Source organism: Heptranchias perlo, chromosome 9 (genome assembly GCF_035084215.1).
Source record: "Heptranchias perlo isolate sHepPer1 chromosome 9, sHepPer1.hap1, whole genome shotgun sequence".
Classification (NCBI taxonomy): domain Eukaryota; kingdom Metazoa; phylum Chordata; class Chondrichthyes; order Hexanchiformes; family Hexanchidae; genus Heptranchias; species Heptranchias perlo.
Window position 1 is genome coordinate 52,126,997 of NC_090333.1, and position 24,407 is coordinate 52,151,403.

At 55.4% G+C, this 24,407-nt stretch overlaps 1 protein-coding gene across 2 annotated transcripts in view; it reads right to left on the reverse strand.

Moving 5' to 3' along the window:
• Window positions 1-19,724, reverse strand: part of usp1 (ubiquitin specific peptidase 1) — a 31,602-nt gene extending 11,878 nt beyond the window's left edge. The window contains exons 1-4 of one of the 2 annotated variants that reach the window (XM_067990420.1): window positions 19,687-19,724; window positions 4,006-4,177; window positions 1,863-1,992; window positions 125-232 (exon numbers count right to left, since the gene is read on the reverse strand). In XM_067990420.1, the coding sequence (XP_067846521.1) occupies window positions 125-232; window positions 1,863-1,992; window positions 4,006-4,169 (402 nt within the window). In that variant the 5' untranslated portion in view covers window positions 4,170-4,177; window positions 19,687-19,724. The other variant, XM_067990419.1, reaches the window with a different exon arrangement.
• Window positions 19,725-24,407: the final 4,683 nt, after the last annotated feature.

Genomic DNA, 24,407 nt, shown 5'->3' on the forward strand with positions numbered 1-24,407 from the left:
AGAAATCCATTTATTATACATGTCGGTATAGAAGTAGCAGCAAATTAAATTATCCTAATAGTCAGGGAATATGCATAATATTCTAAGCCTAAGAATTTGTAAATGTATTTTCATTCCTGATTACCTGGTCTTTTTTGGGGTCCTCCTCACTCTTCAATGTCTCTTGTTTCTCGGAGATTATGTTATACATGTATTTCATCCCAGTCTTAAATCCAGGGCAATAATACAACACCTAGTCATTAAAAAAATTCAATGTTATTTTAACAAAATTTGATCATAGCTTGAATTTATACAGGGACCACTTTTTCAGCATAAATTTGCTGAACATCAACTGTTAAATAGAATCATACAATATTAGAGCACAGAAACAGGCTATTTGGCTGAAGTCTTTCAACACTGGCCACCTAGTCTAATTCCCATACCCTTGAATATTATTCTTTGAACCAACTATCTAATTCCCTTTTAAAATAAATTTATCAACTCTGCTTCAATAACAGTCTGTGGCAAATTCTAACAACCTTCTCTGTAATGATTTTTTTCTAACCTCCCCCTTAATTCCTTTTTTGATTATTTTAAATTTGTGCCCTCTTGTTACCATCTCACCGACCAGTGGAGAAAATCTATCACTTTTTTTTGGTGGTAGGTGCATGGACAAGGGGAAAATTGAAAATGCAAGCACAGCTACAAGACATCTACCGTTAATGTTTTAAAAATCAAAGCCTGTTTAAAAGTAATCCAAGTGTTTGCTAAATGGTAATGAAGATTCGTAGCTTCTAAAATGCACGTAGTTACCCAAACCGAGTGTGTCTCGTGAGTCCCTCATGCAGGTCTTCTTTCTGGCTGAATTGCGGTTCTTTGTTTCTCTGCTTGTCCACACACTTAGTCCGGCAAAAGAGATAACAGAAGCACCGCTACCACCTTATTACATTTCTCAGAAGTGTCTCAAAACAGTTCAGAAGAATGAATTACTATGAAGTACAGTGACTTATGGATCCCACAAAAAGCAATGAGATGCATGACCCAGTCAATCTAAGAATTTAGGAATGATAAAGGCCATTCACTTCAGTTACCCAGGTACTGTTTCAGAACCAATTCTGACTATTTTAAGCTAACCCATATCCACTTTAGTGTCAAATACTGACCAGGATTTCAACAATGCTGGGTTTTAAAAATCAAAAAAGCACATGTTCTTGAGGATGGCATACCAGTTTATAAATGCATACATAGGCACTGCATTAATGAAGATAAGAGGACTTCTTCTAGAGCTGTAAAATAACCACAGTAGTACTTCAAAAAAAATTTAAGTGCAGGAAAAGTAATTGAGTGGTACAATGTAGATAGAAGCAAAATTTATAGTGGAGGAAATGGCACCACATAACTCACAATGGGACCAGTGGATTTAAATGCCTAACACAAGAGACAAAATCTGGACAGCTCTACACATTGTACATGAATGCAAACTGAATTGAGACAGACTGGATGGATCAGAGGGCCTTTTCCTGTCCATCACTGTTCATATGCTTAAAAAAATATAATCGGGATAAATGGAAGATCTTACATTTAAGCAGAGTTATATGTCCACGCGTAATTTCGTTAATGTGTTAGAATGTCTGATACGATTTTAGAGGCAATGATACTCCCTGTTTGAGGCTAGCCTATCCAATTTAAATGATCAGGTGACTTAAAAAAATAGATTATGTATCCAAATAAGAAAAGTACCAATTGATCAGTCTATTTCAGAATAGATGCTCCCAAATTCACGTTACAAAATCAGAAAATTAGAGAGTAATATAATTTGATTACATGTACTAGCAAAGACAATTCAAGGAATTGACACCACGTCCAAGATCAGTCTACTTTACCTGAAGTACACTATTGAGGTAACATGTATTTCCCAGGTTGTTCAGGCCCACAAAAGGTAGAAGCTCCTCCCTTTTTTCATATCCAACTGCAGAAGATAGCAATGTGGCTCCAGAAACAACCTTGTCACATCTATTTTAGGAATATGGGGGGAAGCCATATTATCAGTACAATAACTCTGAACAAAAAGGTTCAAAAGACCGTACAATCACTGAACGTAAAGTTGTGCATATTTTAAATCAAAAATATTTTAAATCACTTGTAAAATAAATTATTCTGAACAAAAAAGGGACACTGGCATGTCAACTAGGTACAAGGTGCAATAGAGAGGAAGTATTAGAAGGTATGCACGATTGTGCATAAATTGACAAAGTAATGAGAAACAGAACTCAAGATGTCCTGTGTGGGTGGACCACTGCAAGTCAGGTAAAGAAATTGAAGCCTATTGCCCACCATGCACCCACCCAGAAGCTAATTTGTGAGATTTCTTGACATGGAAGGAAAAAATATTAAAATATAAATAAATCTCCTACATTGTGGGAAATAAATTATGTAACTTAGCATATGGAAGTGGGAGGGAGAAGGAGAAAGAGGAATACTGTATTTATATTGAAATTATTGCCTATATTTATTCTTTAATTGTTTGATTATATGTAATTGAACATATCAAGAGAACTCTACAGGATTTAGCAAGTAATATTACATTTTCACCTGTGGGTATCAGAATTCTGGAAAGAAAATACAGCAGAGATATTCAAACAAAAAAAAGTTTGCAAAACTTTCTTATCCATATCTATTTTTGTCAGAAAAATATTATAGAAAATTGATGGGGAAGGAAAATGTAAGCCAGTGTACATTTTGTCTAAAATACTTTCTCTCTTTGCTTATTTATAAGGCAACCATGTGAAGACACAGTATCAGCTGGATAGGCCACAAATATGTGGATTTGTTAACCTTTCCCTTCCTGCTCGAACACACTATTTCAGGTTTCCAAACACAGTTGGGAACAGCTCAGCTACTGCCAGTAGAAGGTCCTTTAGGTAATCTTTCTGGTCCCGGAGGCAATCCAGCCAGGCAACTTAGTACTGGATGAGTAGTGTTCCATCAGAGGCACCGATTTTCCTGATTTGTTCCTCCCCTGCATTCATTGCTGCTCCCCCGGCCCCCAGATTTAACGTTAAATTGCCTATTGTTATATCACACGTAAAGTTATACTGGCGGCTGTCCCAGCTGGGCTTAGTATATTTTGTACACATTTCAGTTTGTATACTGTTTTGTCCATATGATGCTATAATTCGTCTAATGTTATGTAAATTTGAGGTCCTGATTAACAAAAGATCAAAAAATGTGATAATGTATTTGAAGCACTAACAACTTGCATGGTGGAGATTAGATAATTTTATGTGAATATTTAAATTTAATTTCACTGTAATAAGGATTTTTAAAAAAAAGTTATTTCAGAATGTTTTATCTTCAAAATTGAATCACAAGTGATTGCTTCTTCAATTTTTGCCAGACTAGCCAACATTTGAGTAAACAAGTCACCAGGTGAGCATTGCATGTAATATTGAATGTCAGAGAGCATCTTGAGACAGGCTGCTGGAGTCGGAGGATCAGGAAGCAATGTCATCATCTAGCAAAGCTTCAAAACAGTCGGCTAGAATGCTTATAAGGAAAGTTCCCTTATCGTTACGTATAATGTTATTATTTTGTCCAGTCCAATAGGGTATAACATTATGCAGACTTGACTCTATTTACTTCTCTGCTAATCTAGGTTTCCCCCCCCCTCAATCTCCCCTCCTTCCTAATATTCTCCATTCAGTTTAGTTTTGTAGGGACCCAAATTCACAGACTGAGCTGTCAATGACATTGACTTCCAACAAGCCCGAGTACCAACAGTATCAAAATGCTAACTATACTTCCTCTGACAATAGAGAAGGAACACTTTTTTAAAAAATAAAAAGGCACCCTGCATGTAACAATGCACAAGCCAGAAAGCATATTTATGATGCAGTCTCATGTCCAATGTTCAGTGTATATCAATTTTCCAGTACCTTACTAAAAAACACATATTAGCACAACATTGTGATCATCATAAACTCAACCTTACAGAATCTTATTAGACTGATAAATCATGCAACATACTTATCCAGCCTTTTTGGTTCTGAAAAATGTTGTTCATTTTCTTGCTTCTCAGTAAAATCCAATGCTCGTTTGGCTTCTTTTTTCTGAAAGAACTTAAGGGAAAGTCGTTTCCTTTTGGTAGGGCTGCCCCTTCCATTACTCTCATTCTGCACAAGGCTAGGCATCCTATTCACTAGTAAACAGAAACATAAACTTTGTGGATTGAAGTAAGACTACTTTCTGTTTACAGCTGTAAACTAATGGCTTGTTAAAAAAGTATGGATTTACTACATGATGAGTTGTATTCCTGTTTAGAAACAGTTAGAAATCTCTGCTCAGTTGCATTATGAAAGCAATGCTAAACTTAAATTATGAAACCATGTTGTCAACTGAATATACATCACATACCTACTGAATTTAGACAGGAACCAGAACCCAACCTAGTGCCATGCATGAACTGGAAAACAAACATGTAGAACCCATCACTGGTAATAGAAAAAACCAGAAATATGTCATGGCCATCTGTACTTTCAGAAGTGCAGCTGAAGAATAATTTGCTTGTAGAATTTCAAATGAAAAGAAAATCAACGTAAAGGTGTATTTTTGTACAAGTCGTCAGTTGAAGCTAGTTTGTGATGTCACTGGAATTATGACATCATAATTATTAAACTGTTTATAATCGACCCCCGGCATTTCCCCAGGTGAATGTAAAAATAAAAGATGCATAATGAATTATTTTCATTGATCAGTTGAATAAAGTATTTGCCATGGCAGGCCTCTACATATCTACTTAAAACACACAATTTAAACTGAACATTTTCTTAGTTTCTGTAGCCAAAGAAAGTAGTTCAGAGCTGCTTAATATAATTCGGCTGTGATATCATACAATTTCCACTGCTGTTTCCCAGAGTGTAATGTTTTCTTACTAAAACAGTTCGAACTTACAGGACAATATTTATGAATCAATGATTTTAGCTTTAACTACATAGAATAAGTTCAAATCACATTTAAAATTAATTTTAAAACATATGAAATGATACAATGGGCATGCAACTTGTATTTTGCATACTTTTAGATAAGAACCAAATTTATTCAATAGTCCATGAACAAGTGATAGTCAGATGCTAACGTTAATCTCATCATGTATGTAATAATGTGGGACGTAACTACCAATATATCTATTTTAAATAGAAACACCAACAAGTATGCTTGAAATTACTACCTTTTAATATATATTAGCAGATCTCAACAACAGCTTGCATTTATATTCTTGAGCATAGAAAAACATCACAAGGTGTTTCAGAGCTGTGAGAAAAACTGACGCTGAGCCAAAGGAGATTAAGAGGGGTAACCAAAAACTCACCCAAAGAGGTGGATTTTAAGGAGGATAGGGCAGTAGAGAAGTGAGGGGATTTAGGGAGGAATTCCAGACAGTGGCTGAAAGCACAGCTGCCAATGATGGGCAAGAGGGATGGAAATGATGCATTAGAGGCTAAAGTCAGAGAAATGGAGAGTTCGGAGCAAGCTTAGAGAGATATGGAACTGCAAGGCCACAAAGTATTTAAAGTCTAAGACAAGAATTATAAGTGAAGTACTGCAGGATTAGAAGGCAATGTAGTTCAGCAATAACTGTGATAATGGGCAAGTAGGGTTTGGTACTAGATAGGATATCGACAGCAGAGTTTTGAACAAACTGTAATTTTTTCATGGGAAGGATAGGAAGTGCGCAAAGAGAACACTGAAGTAATTGAGACTGGAAGTGATAAAGGCATGAATGAGGGTTTCAGTGACAGATGGGCTGAGGGAGAGACAGAGGCAGAGGCAGGTCACGTTACAGAGATGGAAATAATGCTCTTTGTGATGGAGAGGATATGTGGTCAGAAAGTCAGGCCACTGGAAGTGTGAACACTCAGCCAAACAGTGGCGAGAGGGGGATAAAATCCATGGTAAGTGGCAAGGGTCAAAGACAATGGCCTTGGGTCTTCCACCTGTTTAGCTAGAGGAAGTTAAGACTCATTTAAGACTGGATGTTGGACAAACAGTCTTGACAGCATAGAGGGGTTGGAAGAGTTGAGAGAGGTGGAGCCGGTTACCATTGGCATACCTGTGGAAGCTGACCCCATGTCTGCAGATTATGTCACAAAGGGGCAGCATATAGATTAGGAAGAGGGGGGTCTAAGAATGGATCCCTGGGAGACGCCAAGGGTGACAATACAGGAGTATTAGAGAACCATTGTGAGAAATGCTCCAAGTGGTATTGCTCAAGCTAAGTTAGATTATGTACTATTTTATAATAACAGGAATGTTATATCGCGCAATACACAATTATTCTGCTGCTAAGTGCTGCTGTTTCAGCTGACCAGCCCTTGAAGGTCACACTTGCTGTAAATCTTACATATATAAAATATGACTATATATAAAATAGATCAGAAGGGTTGGTGACACATGCAAAATGAATCACTTGTGATGTCCCAGTTCAAGCCGACAGCATTTGCGAGTTATGTACGTTGTGTTCTATCTGTAAGTATACAGTATTTCTCTATGTATTTTCCATTTACACATAAACAAGGAGGGATTAACTCTCTCCCCGACCTCCCCTCTCGCTTCGCTTCACCCCACCCCTCCCACCGGCACACTAGCACCCGCCCCCCGCCGCCGCAATGGTAAGCACCCTTCCCCTCCCTCCAGCACCTTGCTCTCTCACTCCTCTCTCCTTCCCACTCCCCCCTCCCTCCCGCCCCGGCTCTCACTCTGCCCTCCCTCCCGCCCTGGCTCTCTCTCACTTCCCCCCTCCCTCCCATCCCGGCTCTCTCTCACTCACTCACTCACTCACTCCCTCCCTCCTCCCCTGACGCTCTCATTCCCTTCCTCCATCGCTCCTCCCCTCTCATTCCCTTCCTCGGCTCACTTATTCCCTCGCTTCCTGGCTCTCTCATTCCCTCCCTCTTTCCCCGGCTCTCTCACTCCCTCCCCCCTGCCCCGGCTATCTCTCACTTTCCCCAGATCTCTATTCTCTCCCTCCCTTCCTGGCGCTCTCTCTCATTTCCTCCCTTCCTGGCTCGCTCTCTCTCTCTCATTCCCTCCCTTCCTGGCTCTCTCTCTCCCACCTCTCTCCTGTTCCGGCTCTCTCTTATTCCCTCCCACTCTCATTCCCTCCCTCTCACCGCGGCTGTCTCTCTCATTTCCTTCCTCCCTCCCTCCCTCTCTCTCCCCGGTTCTCTCTCATTCCCTCCCACTCTCGCTCATTCCCTCCCTTCCTGGCTCTCTCTCATTCCCTCCCTCTCTCCCCGGCTCCCTGTCTCATTCCCACCCTCTCTCCACGGCTCTCTGTCTCAATCCCTCCCTCCCTCTCTCGTTCGTTCCCCCCCCGCTCTCCCTCTCTCGTTCGTTCCCCCCCCCGCTCTCCCTCTCTCGTTCGTTCCCCCCCCCCCCGCTCTCCCTCTCTCGTTCGTTCTCCCCCCCCGCTCTCCCTCTCTCGTTCGTTCCCCCCCCCCCGCTCTCCCTCTCTCGTTCGTTCTCCCCCCCCGCTCTCCCTCTCTCGTTCGTTCCCCCCCCCGCTCACCCTCTCTCGTTCGTTCCCCCCCCCCGCTCTCCCTCTCTCGTTCGTTCCCCCCCCCCCGCTCTCCCTCTCTCGTTCGTTCCCCCCCCCCCCCCCCCCCCGCTCTCCCTCTCTCGTTCGTTCCCCCCACCCGTGCTCTCCCTCACTCTCTCGTTCCCTCCCTCACTCTCTCGTTCCCTCCCTCACTCTCTCGTTCCCTCCCTCACTCTCTCGTTCCCTCCCTCACTCTCTCGTTCCCTCCCCACTCTCTCGTTCCCTCCCCACTCTCTCGTTCCCTCCCTCCCTCTCTCCCGTGCCCTCCCTCCCTCTCTCCCGTGCCCTCCCTCCCTCCCGTGCCCTCCCTCCCTCGCCCTCCCTCCCTCCCTCTCTCCCGTGCCCTCCCTCCCGTGCCCTCCCTCCCTCTCTCCCGTGCCCTCCCTCCCTCTCTCCCGTGCCCTCCCTCCCTCCCTCTCTCCCGTGCCCTCCCTCCCGTGCCCTCCCTCCCTCTCTCCCGTGCCCTCCCTCCCTCTCTCCCGTGCCCTCCCTCCCTCTCTCCCGTGCCCTCCCTCCCTCTCTCCCGTGCCCTCCCTCCCTCTCTCCCGTGCCCTCCCTCCCTCTCTCCCGTGCCCTCCCTCCCTCTCTCCCGTGCCCTCCCTCCCTCTCTCCCGTGCCCTCCCTCCCCCTCTCCCGTGCCCTCCCTCCCCCTCTCCCGTGCCCTCCCTCCCCCTCTCCCGTGCCCTCCCTCCCCCTCTCCCGTGCCCTCCATCCCTCTCTCCCGTGCCCTCCATCCCTCTCTCTCGTGCCCTCCCTCCCTCTCTCGTGCCCTCCCTCCCTCTCTCGTGCCCTCCCTCCCTCTCTCGTGCCCTCCCTCCCTCTCTCGTGCCCTCCCTCCCTCTCTCGTGCCCTCCCTCCCTCTCTCGTGCCCTCCCTCCCTCTCTCGTGCCCTCCCTCCCTCTCTCGTGCCCTCCCTCCCTCTCTCGTGCCCTCCCTCCCTCTCTCGTGCCCTCCCTCCCTCTCTCTCTCTCTCTCGTGCCCTCCCTCTCTCGTGCCCTCCCTCCCTCTCTCCCTCCCTCCCTCCCACCCTCCCTCCCTCCCACCCTCTCTCCCTCCCTCCCTCCCACCCTCTCTCTCTCTCGTGCCCTCCCTCCCTCTCTCGTGCCCTCCCTCCCTCTCTCGTGCCCTCCCTCCCTCTCTCGTGCCCTCCCTCCCTCTCTCGTGCCCTCCCTCCCTCTCTCGTGCCCTCCCTCCCTCTCTCGTGCCCTCCCTCCCTCTCTCTCTCGTGCCCTCCCTCCCTCTCTCTCTCGTGCCCTCCCTCCCCCTCTCTCTCGTGCCCTCCCTCCCCCTCTCTCTCGTGCCCTCCCTCCCCCTCTCTCTCGTGCCCTCCCTCCCCCTCTCTCTCGTGCCCTCCCTCCCCCTCTCTCTCGTGCCCTCCCTCCCCCTCTCTCTCGTGCCCTCCCTCCCCCTCTCTCTCGTGCCCTCCCTCCCCCTCTCTCTCGTGCCCTCCCTCCCCCTCTCTCTCGTGCCCTCCCTCCCCCTCTCTCTCGTGCCCTCCCTCCCCCTCTCTCTCGTGCCCTCCCTCCCCCTCTCTCTCGTGCCCTCCCTCCCTCTCTCTCTCGTGCCCTCCCTCCCTCTCTCTCTCGTGCCCTCCCTCCCCCTCCCTCTCGTGCCCTCCCTCCCCCTCCCTCTCTCTCCCTCCCCCTCCCTCTCTCGTGCCCTCCATCCCTCTCTCTCGTGCCCTCCATCCCTCCCTCTCGTGCCCTCCCTCCCTCTCGTGCCCTCCCACCCCCTCCCTCCCTCCCTCCCTCTCTCGTGCCCTCCCTCCCTCTCTCGTGCCCTCCCTCCCTCTCTCGTGCCCTCCCTCCCTCTCTCGTGCCCTCCCTCCCTCTCTCGTGCCCTCCCTCCCTCTCTCGTGCCCTCCCTCCCTCTCTCGTGCCCTCCCTCCCTCTCTCGTGCCCTCCCTCCCTCTCTCGTGCCCTCCCTCCCTCTCTCGTGCCCTCCCTCCCTCTCTCGTGCCCTCCCTCCCTCTCTCGTGCCCTCCCTCCCTCTCTCGTGCCCTCCCTCCCTCTCTCGTGCCCTCCCTCCCTCTCTCGTGCCCTCCCTCCCTCTCTCGTGCCCTCCCTCCCTCTCTCGTGCCCTCCCTCCCTCTCTCGTGCCCTCCCTCCCTCTCTCGTGCCCTCCCTCCTCTCTCGTGCCCTCCCTCCCTCTCTCGTGCCCTCCCTCTCTCTCTCGTGCCCTCCCTCTCTCTCTCGTGCCCTCCCTCTCTCTCTCGTGCCCTCCCTCTCTCTCTCGTGCCCTCCCTCCCTCTCTCGTGCCCTCCCTCCCTCTCTCTCTCGTGCCCTCCCTCCCTCCCTCTCTCGTGCCCTCCCTCCCTCCCTCTCTCGTGCCCTCCCTCCCTCCCTCTCTCGTGCCCTCCCTCCCTCCCTCTCTCGTGCCCTCCCTCCCTCCCTCTCTCGTGCCCTCCCTCCCTCCCTCGTGCCCTCCCTCCCTCCCTCGTGCCCTCCCTCCCTCTCTCGTGCCCTCCCTCCCTCTCTCGTGCCCTCCCTCCCTCTCTCGTGCCCTCCCTCCCTCTCTCGTGCCCTCCCTCCCTCTCTCGTGCCCTCCCTCCCTCTCTCGTGCCCTCCCTCCCTCTCTCGTGCCCTCCCTCCCTCTCTCGTGCCCTCCCTCCCTCTCTCGTGCCCTCCCTCCCTCTCTCGTGCCCTCCCTCCCTCTCTCGTGCCCTCCCTCCCTCTCTCGTGCCCTCCCTCCCTCTCTCGTGCCCTCCCTCCCTCTCTCGTGCCCTCCCTCCTCTCTCGTGCCCTCCCTCCCTCTCTCGTGCCCTCCCTCCCTCTCTCGTGCCCTCCCTCCCTCTCTCGTGCCCTCCCTCCCTCTCTCGTGCCCTCCCTCCCTCTCTCGTGCCCTCCCTCCCTCTCTCGTGCCCTCCCTCCCTCTCTCGTGCCCTCCCTCCCTCTCTCGTGCCCTCCCTCCCTCTCTCTCGTGCCCTCCCTCCCTCTCTCTCGTGCCCTCCCTCTCCCCCTCTCTCTCTCTCTCGTGCCCTCCCTCTCCCCCTCTCTCTCTCGTGCCCTCCCTCTCCCCCTCTCTCTCTCGTGCCCTCCCTCTCTCTCTCTCTCTCTCTCGTGCCCTCCCTCCCTCTCTCGTGCCCTCCCTCTCTCTCTCGTGCCCTCCCTCTCTCTCTCGTGCCCTCCCTCTCTCTCTCGTGCCCTCCCTCCCTCTCTCTCTCGTGCCCTCCCTCCCTCTCTCTCTCGTGCCCTCCCTCCCTCTCTCTCTCGTGCCCTCCCTCCCTCTCTCTCTCTCGTGCCCTCCCTCCCTCTCTCGTGCCCTCCCTCCCTCTCTCGTGCCCTCCCTCCCTCTCTCGTGCCCTCCCTCCCTCTCTCGTGCCCTCCCTCCCTCTCTCGTGCCCTCCCTCCCTCTCTCGTGCCCTCCCTCCCTCTCTCGTGCCCTCCCTCCCTCTCTCGTGCCCTCCCTCCCTCTCTCGTGCCCTCCCTCCCTCTCTCGTGCCCTCCCTCCCTCTCTCGTGCCCTCCCTCCCTCTCTCGTGCCCTCCCTCCCTCTCTCGTGCCCTCCCTCCCTCTCTCGTGCCCTCCCTCCCTCTCTCGTGCCCTCCCTCCCTCTCTCGTGCCCTCCCTCCCTCTCTCGTGCCCTCCCTCCCTCTCTCGTGCCCTCCCTCCCTCTCTCGTGCCCTCCCTCCCTCTCTCGTGCCCTCCCTCCCTCTCTCGTGCCCTCCCTCCCTCTCTCGTGCCCTCCCTCCCTCTCTCGTGCCCTCCCTCCCTCTCTCGTGCCCTCCCTCCCTCTCTCGTGCCCTCCCTCCCTCTCTCGTGCCCTCCCTCCCTCTCTCGTGCCCTCCCTCCCTCTCTCGTGCCCTCCCTCTCTCTCTCTCTCGTGCCCTCCCTCTCTCTCTCTCTCTCTCTCTCGTGCCCTCCCTCTCTCTCTCGTGCCCTCCCTCCCTCTCTCGTGCCCTCCCTCCCTCTCTCGTGCCCTCCCTCCCTCTCTCGTGCCCTCCCTCCCTCTCTCGTGCCCTCCCTCCCTCTCTCGTGCCCTCCCTCCCTCTCTCGTGCCCTCCCTCCCTCTCTCGTGCCCTCCCTCCCTCTCTCGTGCCCTCCCTCCCTCTCTCGTGCCCTCCCTCCCTCTCTCGTGCCCTCCCTCCCTCTCTCTCGTGCCCTCCCTCCCTCTCTCTCGTGCCCTCCCTCTCCCCCTCTCTCTCTCTCTCGTGCCCTCCCTCTCCCCCTCTCTCTCTCGTGCCCTCCCTCTCCCCCTCTCTCTCTCGTGCCCTCCCTCTCTCTCTCTCTCGTGCCCTCCCTCCCTCTCTCGTGCCCTCCCTCTCTCTCTCGTGCCCTCCCTCTCTCTCTCGTGCCCTCCCTCTCTCTCTCGTGCCCTCCCTCTCTCTCTCGTGCCCTCCCTCCCTCTCTCTCTCGTGCCCTCCCTCCCTCTCTCTCTCTCGTGCCCTCCCTCCCCCTCTCTCTCTCGTGCCCTCCCTCTCTCTCTCTCTCTCTCGTGCCCTCCCTCCCTCTCTCGTGCCCTCCCTCCCTCTCTCGTGCCCTCCCTCCCTCTCTCGTGCCCTCCCTCCCTCTCTCGTGCCCTCCCTCCCTCTCTCGTGCCCTCCCTCCCTCTCTCGTGCCCTCCCTCCCTCTCTCGTGCCCTCCCTCCCTCTCTCGTGCCCTCCCTCCCTCTCTCGTGCCCTCCCTCCCTCTCTCGTGCCCTCCCTCCCTCTCTCGTGCCCTCCCTCCCTCTCTCGTGCCCTCCCTCCCTCTCTCGTGCCCTCCCTCTCTCTCTCGTGCCCTCCCTCCCTCTCTCTCTCGTGCCCTCCCTCCCTCTCTCTCTCTCTCGTGCCCTCCCTCCCTCTCTCTCTCGTGCCCTCCCTCCCTCTCTCTCTCGTGCCCTCCCTCCCTCTCTCTCTCTCGTGCCCTCCCTCCCTCTCTCTCTCTCGTGCCCTCCCTCCCTCTCTCTCTCTCTCTCTCTCTCGTGCCCTCCCTCCCTCTCTCTCTCTCTCTCTCTCTCTCGTGCCCTCCCTCCCTCTCTCTCTCTCTCTCTCGTGCCCTCCCTCCCTCTCTCTCGTGCCCTCCCTCCCTCTCTCTCTCTCTCGTGCCGGCTCTCTCATTCCCCCTCTCTTCCCTCCCCCCCACCTTCCCTCCCCCGGCTTTCTCTCTCGTTCCCTCCCTCCCACCCACCCTCTCTTTCATTCCCTCTCTCTCTCTCTCCTCAGCTCTCTTTCTCATTTCCTCCCTCCCTCTCACTGTCTCCCTCTCTCATTCCCTCCCTCCCTCTCTCATTCCCTCCCTCCCTCTCACTCTCTCGTTCCCTCCCTCTCACGTTCCCTCCCTCTCACGTTCCCTCCCTCTCACGTTCCCTCCCTCCCTCGTTCCCTCCCTCCCTCGTTCCCTCCCTCCCTCGTTCCCTCCCTCCCTCGTTCCCTCCCTCCCTCGTTCCCTCCCTCCCTCGTTCCCTCCCTCCCTCGTTCCCTCCCTCCCTCGTTCCCTCCCTCCCTCGTTCCCTCCCTCTCTCGTGCCCTCCTCCCTCTCTCGTGCCCTCCCTCCCTCTCTCGTGCCCTCCCTCCCTCTCTCGTGCCCTCCCTCCCTCTCTCGTGCCCTCCCTCCCTCTCTCGTGCCCTCCCTCCCTCTCTCGTGCCCTCCCTCCCTCTCTCGTGCCCTCCCTCCCTCTCTCGTGCCCTCCCTCCCTCTCTCGTGCCCTCCCTCCCTCTCTCGTGCCCTCCCTCCCTCTCTCGTGCCCTCCCTCCCTCTCTCGTGCCCTCCCTCCCTCTCTCGTGCCCTCCCTCCCTCTCTCGTGCCCTCCCTCCCTCTCTCGTGCCCTCCCCTCTCTCCTCCTCTCTCTCTCGTGCCCTCCCTCTCTCTCTCTCTCTCTCTCTCGTGCCCTCCCTCTCTCTCTCGTGCCCTCCCTCCCTCTCTCGTGCCCTCCCTCCCTCTCTCGTGCCCTCCCTCCCTCTCTCGTGCCCTCCCTCCCTCTCTCGTGCCCTCCCTCCCTCGTGCCCTCCCTCCCTCTCTCGTGCCCTCCCTCCCTCTCTCGTGCCCTCCCTCCCTCTCTCGTGCCCTCCCTCCCTCTCTCGTGCCCTCCCTCCCTCTCTCGTGCCCTCCCTCCCTCTCTCTCGTGCCCTCCCTCCCTCTCTCTCGTGCCCTCCCTCTCCCCCTCTCTCTCTCTCTCGTGCCCTCCCTCTCCCCCTCTCTCTCTCGTGCCCTCCCTCTCCCCCTCTCTCTCTCGTGCCCTCCCTCTCTCTCTCTCTCGTGCCCTCCCTCCCTCTCTCGTGCCCTCCCTCTCTCTCTCGTGCCCTCCCTCTCTCTCTCGTGCCCTCCCTCTCTCTCTCGTGCCCTCCCTCTCTCTCTCGTGCCCTCCCTCCCTCTCTCTCTCGTGCCCTCCCTCCCTCTCTCTCTCTCGTGCCCTCCCTCCCCCTCTCTCTCTCGTGCCCTCCCTCTCTCTCTCTCTCTCTCGTGCCCTCCCTCCCTCTCTCGTGCCCTCCCTCCCTCTCTCGTGCCCTCCCTCCCTCTCTCGTGCCCTCCCTCCCTCTCTCGTGCCCTCCCTCCCTCTCTCGTGCCCTCCCTCCCTCTCTCGTGCCCTCCCTCCCTCTCTCGTGCCCTCCCTCCCTCTCTCGTGCCCTCCCTCCCTCTCTCGTGCCCTCCCTCCCTCTCTCGTGCCCTCCCTCCCTCTCTCGTGCCCTCCCTCCCTCTCTCGTGCCCTCCCTCCCTCTCTCGTGCCCTCCCTCTCTCTCTCGTGCCCTCCCTCCCTCTCTCTCTCGTGCCCTCCCTCCCTCTCTCTCTCTCTCGTGCCCTCCCTCCCTCTCTCTCTCGTGCCCTCCCTCCCTCTCTCTCTCGTGCCCTCCCTCCCTCTCTCTCTCTCTCGTGCCCTCCCTCTCCCCCTCTCTCTCTCTCTCGTGCCCTCCCTCTCCCCCTCTCTCTCTCGTGCCCTCCCTCTCTCTCTCTCTCTCTCTCGTGCCCTCCCTCCCTCTCTCGTGCCCTCCCTCTCTCTCTCGTGCCCTCCCTCTCTCTCTCGTGCCCTCCCTCTCTCTCTCGTGCCCTCCCTCTCTCTCTCGTGCCCTCCCTCCCTCTCTCGTGCCCTCCCTCCCTCTCGTGCCCTCCCTCCCTCCCTCTCTCTCGCCCTCCCTCCCTCCCACCCTCTCTCGCCCTCCCTCCCTCCCACCCTCTCTCTCTCTCGTGCCCTCCCGCCCTCTCTCGTGCCCTCCCGCCCTCTCTCGTGCCCTCCCGCCCTCTCTCGTGCCCTCCCGCCCTCTCTCGTGCCCTCCCGCCCTCTCTCGTGCCCTCCCGCCCTCTCTCGTGCCCTCCCGCCCTCTCTCTCTCTCGTGCCCTCCCTCCCTCTCTCTCTCTCGTGCCCTCCCTCCCCCTCTCTCGTGCCCTCCCTCCCCCTCTCTCGTGCCCTCCCTCCCCCTCTCTCGTGCCCTCCCTCCCTCTCTCGTGCCCTCCCTCCCTCTCTCGTGCCCTCCCTCCCTCTCTCGTGCCCTCCCTCCCTCCCTCTCTCGTGCCCTCCCTCCCTCCCTCTCTCGTGCCCTCCCTCCCTCCCTCTCTCGTGCCCTCCCTCCCTCCCTCTCTCGTGCCCTCCCTCCCTCCCTCTCTCGTGCCCTCCCTCCCTCCCTCTCTCGTGCCCTCCCTCCCTCCCTCTCTCGTGCCCTCCCTCCCTCCCTCTCTCGTGCCCTCCCTCCCTCTCTCGTGCCCTCCCTCCCTCCCTCTCTCGTGCCCTCCCTCCCTCTCTCGTGCCCTCCCTCCCTCTCTCGTGCCCTCCCTCCCTCTCTCGTGCCCTCCCTCCCTCTCTCGTGCCCTCCCTCTCTCTCTCGTGCCCTCCCTCTCTCTCTCGTGCCCTCCCTCCCTCTCTCTCTCGTGCCCTCCCTCCCTCTCTCGTGCCCTCCCTCCCTCTCTCTCTCGTGCCCTCCCTCCCTCTCTCGTGCCCTCCCTCCCTCTCTCGTGCCCTCCCTCCCTCTCTCGTGCCCTCCCTCCCTCTCTCGTGCCCTCCCTCCCTCTCTCGTGCCCTCCCTCCCTCTCTCGTGCCCTCCCTCCCTCTCTCGTGCCCTCCCTCCCTCTCTCGTGCCCTCCCTCCCTCTCTCGTGCCCTCCCTCCCTCTCTCGTGCCCTCCCTCCCTCTCTCGTGCCCTCCCTCCCTCTCTCGTGCCCTCCCTCCCTCTCTCGTGCCCTCCCTCCCTCCCTCTCTCGTGCCCTCCCTCCCCCTCTCTCTCTCGTGCCCTCCCTCCCCCTCTCTCTCTCGTGCCCTCCCTCCCTCTCTCGTGCCCTCCCTCCCTCTCTCTCTCGTGCCCTCCCTCCCTCTCTCTCTCTCGCCCTCCCTCCCTCCCTCTCTCTCGCCCTCCCTCCCTCCCTCTCTCTCGCCCTCCCTCCCTCTCTCTCGCCCTCCCTCTCTCTCGTGCCCTCCCTCCCTCTCTCTCTCGTGCCCTCCCTCCCTCTCTCTCTCGTGCCCTCCCTCCCTCTCTCTCTCGTGCCCTCCCTCCCTCTCTCTCTCTCGTGCCCTCCCTCCCTCTCTCTCTCTCGTGCCCTCCCTCCCTCTCTCTCTCTCTCTCTCTCTCGTGCCCTCCCTCCCTCTCTCTCTCTCTCTCTCTCTCGTGCCCTCCCTCCCTCTCTCTCTCTCTCTCTCGTGCCCTCCCTCCCTCTCTCTCGTGCCCTCCCTCCCTCTCTCTCTCTCTCGTGCCGGCTCTCTCATTCCCCCTCTCTTCCCTCCCCCCCACCTTCCCTCCCCCGGCTTTCTCTCTCGTTCCCTCCCTCCCACCCACCCTCTCTTTCATTCCCTCTCTCTCTCTCTCCTCAGCTCTCTTTCTCATTTCCTCCCTCCCTCTCACTGTCTCCCTCTCTCATTCCCTCCCTCCCTCTCTCATTCCCTCCCTCCCTCTCACTCTCTCGTTCCCTCCCTCTCACGTTCCCTCCCTCTCACGTTCCCTCCCTCTCACGTTCCCTCCCTCCCTCGTTCCCTCCCTCCCTCGTTCCCTCCCTCCCTCGTTCCCTCCCTCCCTCGTTCCCTCCCTCCCTCGTTCCCTCCCTCCCTCGTTCCCTCCCTCCCTCGTTCCCTCCCTCCCTCGTTCCCTCCCTCCCTCGTTCCCTCCCTCCCTCGTTCCCTCCCTCCCTCGTTCCCTCCCTCCCTCGTTCCCTCCCTCTCTCGTTCCCTCCCTCTCTCGTTCCCTCCCTCTCTCGTTCCCTCCCCGCTCCCTCCCTCTCTCTCTCGTTCCCTCTCTCTCTCTCGTTCCCTCTCTCTCTCGTTCCCTCCCTCGTTCCCTCTCTCTCTCGTTCCCTCCCTCGTTCCCTCTCTCTCTCGTTCCCTCCCTCTCTCGTTCCCTCCCTCTCTCGTTCCCTCTCTCTCTCGTTCCCTCTCTCTCTCGTTCCCTCTCTCTCTCGTTCCCTCTCTCTCTCGTTCCCTCCCTCGTTCCCTCTCTCTCTCGTTCCCTCCCCGCTCCCTCCCTCGCTCTCTCGTTCCCTCCCCGCTCCCTCCCTCGCTCTCTCGTTCCCTCCCCGCTCCCTCCCTCTCTCGTTCCCTCGCTCTCTCGTTCCCTCCCCGCTCCCTCCCTCTCTCTCTCTCTCGTTCCCTCGCTCTCTCGTTCCCTCCCCGCTCCCTCCCTCTCTCTCTCGTTCCCTCCCCGCTCCCTCCCTCTCTCTCTCGTTCCCTCTCTCTCTCTCGTTCCCTCCCTCTCTCTCTCGTTCCCTCCCTCTCTCTCTCGTTCCCTCCCTCGTTCCCTCTCTCTCGTTCCCTCCCTCGTTCCCTCTCTCTCTCTCGTTCCCTCCCTCGTTCCCTCTCTCTCTCGTTCCCTCCCTCGTTCCCTCTCTCTCTCGTTCCCTCTCTCTCTCGTTCCCTCTCTCTCTCGTTCCCTCTCTCTCTCGTTCCCTCTCTCTCTCGTTCCCTCTCTCTCTCGTTCCCTCTCTCTCTCGTTCCCTCTCTCTCTCGTTCCCTCTCTCTCTCGTTCCCTCGTTCCCTCCCTCCCTCCCTCTCTCGCTCCCTCCCTCCCACTCTCGCTCCCTCCCCGCTCCCACTCTCGCTCCCTCCCCGCTCCCTCTCTCGCTCCCTCCCCGCTCCCTCCCCGCTCCCTCTCTCGCTCCCTCCCCGCTCCCTCTCTCGTTCCCTCCCCGCTCCCTCTCTCGTTCCCTCCCCGCTCCCTCTCTCGTTCCCTCCCCGCTCCCTCTCGTTCCCTCCCCGCTCCCTCTCTCGTTCCCTCCCCGCTCCCTCTCTCGTTCCCTCCCCGCTCCCTCTCTCGTTCCCTCCCCGCTCCCTCTCTCGTTCCCTCCCCGCTCCCTCTCTCGTTCCCTCCCCGCTCCCTCTCTCGTTCCCTCCCCGCTCCCTCTCTCGTTCCCTCCCCGCTCCCTCTCTCGTTCCCTCCCCGCTCCCTCTCTCGTTCCCTCCCCGCTCCCTCTCTCGTTCCCTCCCCGCTCCCTCTCTCGTTCCCTCCCCGCTCCCTCTCTCGTTCCCTCCCCGCTCCCTCTCTCGTTCCCTCCCCGCTCCCTCTCTCGTTCCCTCCCCGCTCCCTCTCTCGTTCCCTCCCCGCTCCCTCTCTCGTTCCCTCCCCGCTCCCTCTCTCGTTCCCTCCCCGCTCCCTCTCTCGTTCCCTCCCCGCTCCCTCTCTCGTTCCCTCCCCGCTCCCTCTCTCGTTCCCTCCCCGCTCCCTCTCTCGTTCCCTCCCCGCTCCCTCTCTCGTTCCCTCCCCGCTCCCTCTCTCGTTCCCTCCCCGCTCCCTCTCTCGTTCCCTCCCCGCTCCCTCTCTCGTTCCCTCCCCGCTCCCTCTCTCGTTCCCTCCCCGCTCCCTCTCTCGTTCCCTCCCCGCTCCCTCTCTCGTTCCCTCCCCGCTCCCTCTCTCGTTCCCTCCCCGCTCCCTCTCTCGTTCCCTCCCCGCTCCCTCTCTCGTTCCCTCCCCGCTCCCTCTCTCGTTCCCTCCCCGCTCCCTCTCTCGTTCCCTCCCCGCTCCCTCTCTCGTTCCCTCCCCGCTCCCTCTCTCGTTCCCTCCCCGCTCCCTCTCTCGTTCCCTCCCCGCTCCCTCTCTCGTTCCCTCCCCGCTCCCTCTCTCGTTCCCTCCCCGCTCCCTCTCTCGTTCCCTCCCCGCTCCCTCTCTCGTTCCCTCCCCGCTCCCTCTCTCGTTCCCTCCCCGCTCCCTCTCTCGTTCCCTCCCCGCTCCCTCTCTCGTTCCCTCCCCGCTCCCTCTCTCGTTCCCTCCCCGCTCCCTCTCTCGTTCCCTCCCCGCTCCCTCTCTCGTTCCCTCCCCGCTCCCTCTCTCGTTCCCTCCCCGCTCCCTCTCTCGTTCCCTCCCCGCTCCCTCTCTCGTTCCCTCCCCGCTCCCTCTCTCGTTCCCTCCCTCTCTCCCCCTCGTTCCCTCCCTCTCTCCCCCTCGTTCCCTCCCTCTCTCCCCCTCGTTCCCTCCCTCTCTCCCCCTCGTTCCCTCCCTCTCTCCCCCTCGTTCCCTCCCTCTCTCCCCCTCGTTCCCTCCCTCTCTCCCCCTCGTTCCCTCCCTCTCTCCCCCTCGTTCCCTCCCTCTCTCCCCCTCGTTCCCTCCCTCTCTCTCCCTCCTGGCTCTCTCTCTCATTCCCTCCCTCTCTCTCCCGCCCCCCCCGGCTCTCTCTCTCATTCCCTCCCTCTCCACCCCGGCTCTCTCTCTCATTCCCTCTCTCTCCACCCCGGCTCTCTCTCTCATTCCCTCTCTCTCCACCCCGGCTCTCTCTCTCATTCCCTCTCTCTCCACCCCGGCTCTCTCTCTCATTCCCTCTCTCTCCACCCGGCTCTCTCGTTCATTCCCTCTCTCTCTCTCCTCAGCTCTCTTTCTCATTCCCTCCCTCTCTCTGTCTCCCTCTCATTCTCTCCCTCCCACACTCCCTTCCTCCCTCCCACACTCCCTTCCTCCCACACTCCCTTCCTCCCTCCCACACTCCCTTCCTCCCACACTCCCTTCCTCCCTCCCACACTCCCTTCCTCCCTCCCACACTCCCTTCCTCCCTCCCACACTCCCTTCCTCCCTCCCACACTCCCTTCCTCCCTCACTCACTCCCTCTATCTCTCTCTCATTCTCTCCCTCAATTCTTGACTGACGGCCCGAGCCCCGCGTGCACACCGCTCGGAGAAACCCCAGGAGCAGCACAACTTCCCGACCTTCTGGACAGCATTTCCCGGCCGCACTCGCCACCCGAGCCCGAGCCCGAGCCCTGGCGGGGAAAACATTGACCCCAATCCCCGCACTCACCCGCTTAGCAACAGAGCTTGGCGCCCTTTTCAGCGCCAGGCCCCAATCAGCCGGCTGCACAGAACGCCTGTCTCATTTTTAAATTATTTTAAAACTTTATTTTCTTACAATTCATACAGACAATGATTAGTAGAGGAACTAAGTGTTTAATGGCCATTTAAATACCTGTTTATTATTTTTGCGAATTCAGTATAAATCTTTTCAGGTAGTGAATTAGTGAACAAAACAGGGGTCCATTTTGTAGTGAAGGCGAGGCCGAGCGGCGCTTCAAGTGTCGGTTTGACCGTCCGGCTCATCTCAGAGCAGCCCCGCGCGTGTGTCTCTACAGACAAATTCATTACCCAACTACATGGTCTATCAAACAGAATATATGAAGAGTTCAGGAGAGCCCGTAGTTTCGGTGCGGTGGGGTGGAGTGGATGTCAGGCTGAGGCTTCACTGTAATTAAAATAATTTTGATCGCAGAAGGGCCGCTTGACTAGTGAGACCTCTGTGATATTGCACATAGACTTTAGCACCCGTCGCTGTTGTCTTTCTATTGCTGTTTTTTTTTCTTTTGGATGCTAGATATGAAACGGCAAGGAAAGGACCCACTCATTGACAGCCGAAGGCTGGATTTTGCAATGGAACATCAGAGGAAAGGGAGCCCTGAACAGCACCCCTACCCCTACAGAAGCTCTGTCTCCTCCAACCTCACTCTGCTGTCAATCACCTCACCCTTAATCCTCCGTCTACTCCCACCCATTCCCCCAGGGGTAGGTAGATCCTCCACTCATTTCCTGCTTGCCGCCCCCCCCCCCCCCAAATATATTTTTCTCAAAAAGGTTTTGTTTACTTTTAAAATTCATTAGGATTACCTTGTGAAGCTTGTCAGCCTGGAGTATTTGTCCCTGGAAGTGCCGGGTTACTGGGTCAATTTATTGTGCTCAGGTGGGTTCGGGGTGCCTGAGTCAATTTGCTCGATGAGCCAGTTAGGGTCAGTAGTCTGCAGAATGGAGTCAGCAGAGGCTGATCAGATCTTGATGGTTTGTTGTGTTTTTAATGCTTTGGCATTTTGAGATGCTATATCCATTTGAGGTGATGAGTTTTGCTGCTTCCCCAATTTGACGTGCAGGGTCAGCGTGGGGTATTGTGTCACTTTACGAAAGATCGTTTGTTTCAGATGTCAAATCAGTTGATGCTCCTGCATCAGTTGGAGTAACTTTAGGGCAAGTTTGGAGTACTGTGTCTCTTTGGGATGCTGCTTCACTTTGGGAAGATTTGCTACTTAGGACTAATTTGTTGTTCCGGGCAATTTGTCAATGGGGCACTGGATCAGCTTGGGCCAATTTATGAAGAGGGCTGATGGTTTTCCCATTCAGAATTCCTCTACCTCTGATTTTATTTTTGGGGAAGAGAAAGAGATGGAGCAACAGAGGAGGCCAGGCAGCACAACACACAACTGTAGTTGGGTTAGCACAATGCATTTTTATCAATAACTCCTAACCATATTTCCACTATGGTGTTGTTAACCCCAAAAATGCAACCCATGGTAGTTTTTAAACTATGATATTTACTTAGGTTCAGTAGCATTGGTCGTACCTGTAAGTGAACCTTGTGTCCCCTCCGATCCAAAGTCCACCTAATCGATAACATTGCTCAAGGATCGTAACAGAGAACCCTTACTCCGTACATTGGCCACAGGAAATATATCATATGTTGCCACATGAATTCTCCTCCCCACCAGTCCAATGGCATACTGGATAAACATCCTTACCAAATCAAGACACAAGCTTTGAATCAGTAAGTCATTTTATTTATGTAAGGCAGATGAACAAACTGTACATCGTGAGATACAAGTTTCCTTACACTCCTTGATAATAAAATCAGATACAACTGGTTTTCTCTCTAAACATGGACTGTAAAACAGAAGAACACTTGTAAACTTTCATTAGCTTAATTTTCTCTTGGCTAAGGTGGCTTTACCTTAAGGCATTCAGCTTTACAGCTGATGGCTGAGAGCTCTGATTGCAGTCAGAGTGAAAACTGTCCAAGAATACTAATATAAATTGTCAATCAGCCACTACCCTATCAGGTCCCAAGGTGCCTTGGTCAGGGCATGAATCAGGCTCCTTCAAGAAGTGGAATATGGCTCACCCTTCTACTCATTGGAGAAAAGGCAAGGGATCCATACACACTCAATAGATTGCTGGCCAACAACAGATCCCTTGTCTCTGATCCAGAGGGAATCAACATCAGGTCTCTTGGCTTTTAGAAGGCCCTTTTCTGTCCGAACCAAACCATTGAGAATCTGCGCAGAGTTTTGTGGGAGGACCCGCCCAAGGTCAGCCTGGGGACGTTGGTCAAGTTTGACCCTTCTGACTCTTCTGGAACTGTCCAATGCGTTCAACCAGATATCCCACAACAAAACAACGGGCATCAACATGCCGACTGTACAGTTCTACAGCGTGTTTTGGAAGGTCCTGGGGAGCAGTCACGTGCAATTCCAGGTGGAAAGCCCCCTTTTTGGCACAGGGCAGTTATTGCTCTGGTGGCTAAGATGGGAGATTTATGCCGTTTGAAAAACTGCTATCAGTTCTCCTTCCTCAGCGTAGATTATAAAATCTCCATGACAACAACTTGCATTTATATAGCGCCTTTAACGTAGTAAACAGTCCCAATGCGCTTCAAAGGAGTTTAATCAAACAAAATTTGACACCGAGCTACATAAAGAAATATTAGAACAGGCTTGGTCAAAGAGGTAGGTTTTAAGGAGCATATTAAAGGAGGAGAGGGAGATCGAGGGGCAAAGAGGTTTACGGAGGGAATTCCAGAGCTTAGGGCCTGGGCAGCTGAAGGCATGGCCACCAAAGGTGGAGCAATTAAAATCAGGGATGTGCAAGAGGCAAGTATTGGAGGAATGCAGAGCTCTCGGAGGGTTGTAGGAGGTTACAGGGATAGGGAGGAGCGAGGCCATGGAGGGATTTGAAAACAAGGATGAGAATTTTAAAATCAAGATGTTCCAGCACTGGAAGCCAATGTATGTCAGCGAGCACAGGGTGATCGGGACCTGATGCGAGTTAGAATGGGGGCAGCAGAGTTTTGGATGAACTGAAATTCATGGAGGGTGGAAGATGGGAGGCCGGCCAGGACAGCATTGGAATAGTCAAGTCGAGTGGTAACAAAGACATGGATGAGGATTTCAGCTGCACATGAGCTGAGGCAGGGATGGAGACGGATGATGTTACGGAGGTGGAAGTAGACAGTCTTGGTGATGGAGCGGATATGTGGTTGGAAACTCATCTCGGGGTCAAATAGGACGCCAAGGTTGTGAAAGGTCTGATTCAGCCTCAGACAGCGGCCAGGGAAAGGGATGGAGTCAGTGGCTAGGGAACGAAGTTTGTGGCGCAGACCGAAGACAATACTGGATGTCAAAGGAGGTGGAGGAGACGTAGAGCAGAGGTAGAGCTGGGTGTCGTCAGCGTACTTGTGAAACCTGACGTGTTTTCGGGTAATATCGCTGAGGGGCAGCATGTAGATGAGAAATAGGAGGGGGCCGAGGATAGATCCTTGGTGGACTCCGGATCCTTGGGTAATGGTGCAGGAGCGGGAAGAGAAGCCATTGCTGGTGATTCTCGGGCTATGACTGGATAGATAAGAATGGAACCAGGTGAGCGCAGTCCCAACCAGCTGGATGACAGAGGAGAGGCGTTGGAGGAGGATGGTGTGGTTAACCGTGTCAAATGCTGCAGACAGGTCGAGAAGAGACAGTTTACTACGGTCACAGTCACATAGGATCTCATTTGTGACTTTGATAAGGACCGTTTCAGTACTTTGATAGGGGCAGAAACCTGATTGGAGGGATTCAAACGTGGAGTTGCAGGAAAAACGGGCACGGATTTGGGAGGCGACAACACGTTCAAGGACTTTGGAGAAGAAAGGGAGGTTGGAGATGGGGTGGTAGTTTGCAAGGACAGAGGGGTCAAGGGTGGGTTTTTTGTGGAAGGGGGTGATAATGGCAGATTTGAAGGGGAGGGGAACAGTACCTGAGGAGAGGGAACTGTGAACAGTATCAGCTAACAGGGGGGCCAGGAAGGGAAGTTGGGTGGTCAGCAGTTTGGTGGGAATAGGGTCGAGGGAGCAGGATTTTAGTCTCACGGTCAAGATGAGCTCGGAAAGGGCATATGGGGAGATAAGAGAGAAACTAGGGAAAGATGAGAGTTCAGGGCTAGGGCATTGGGAAACCATAAGGGAAGTTTGGCTTAGTGGGCTCAGGGAAGGGATGGAAGCAGCAGAGGCAGCTGAACGGACGGTCTCAATCTTAGTGACAAAGAAGTCCATGGGCTTCTCGCACTTGTTGGAGATGAGGGTGGAGGAGGCAGGGGAGAGGGGTTTAAGAAGACATACTCCCACCTTCACTCTCTGCTGGCTTACAAGGTGCACCGTGATCCCAGACTCCCAGCATCTTTCACAACCTCCACCTGATCTGGGACCTGATCCACCATTCCCAGAGGGCTGGTTTGATGTGCACCTCTCTTTCCCTCGGTCGGGAGAAGGCATTCGACAGGGTGGGTCACCTTCAGCAGGATGGGCGACAACCTTCTTGCGCCTTGTGACTCCACTTCCCCGACAGATATCGTCGTCTTGTCTATCCCCCTCCCGCTCGGTCACTGTGTGTTGTTTCCTAATCCCCTGAAAAACGTCAACCCTCAGCAAACCAACTGCCCACTAAAGGCCGCCGG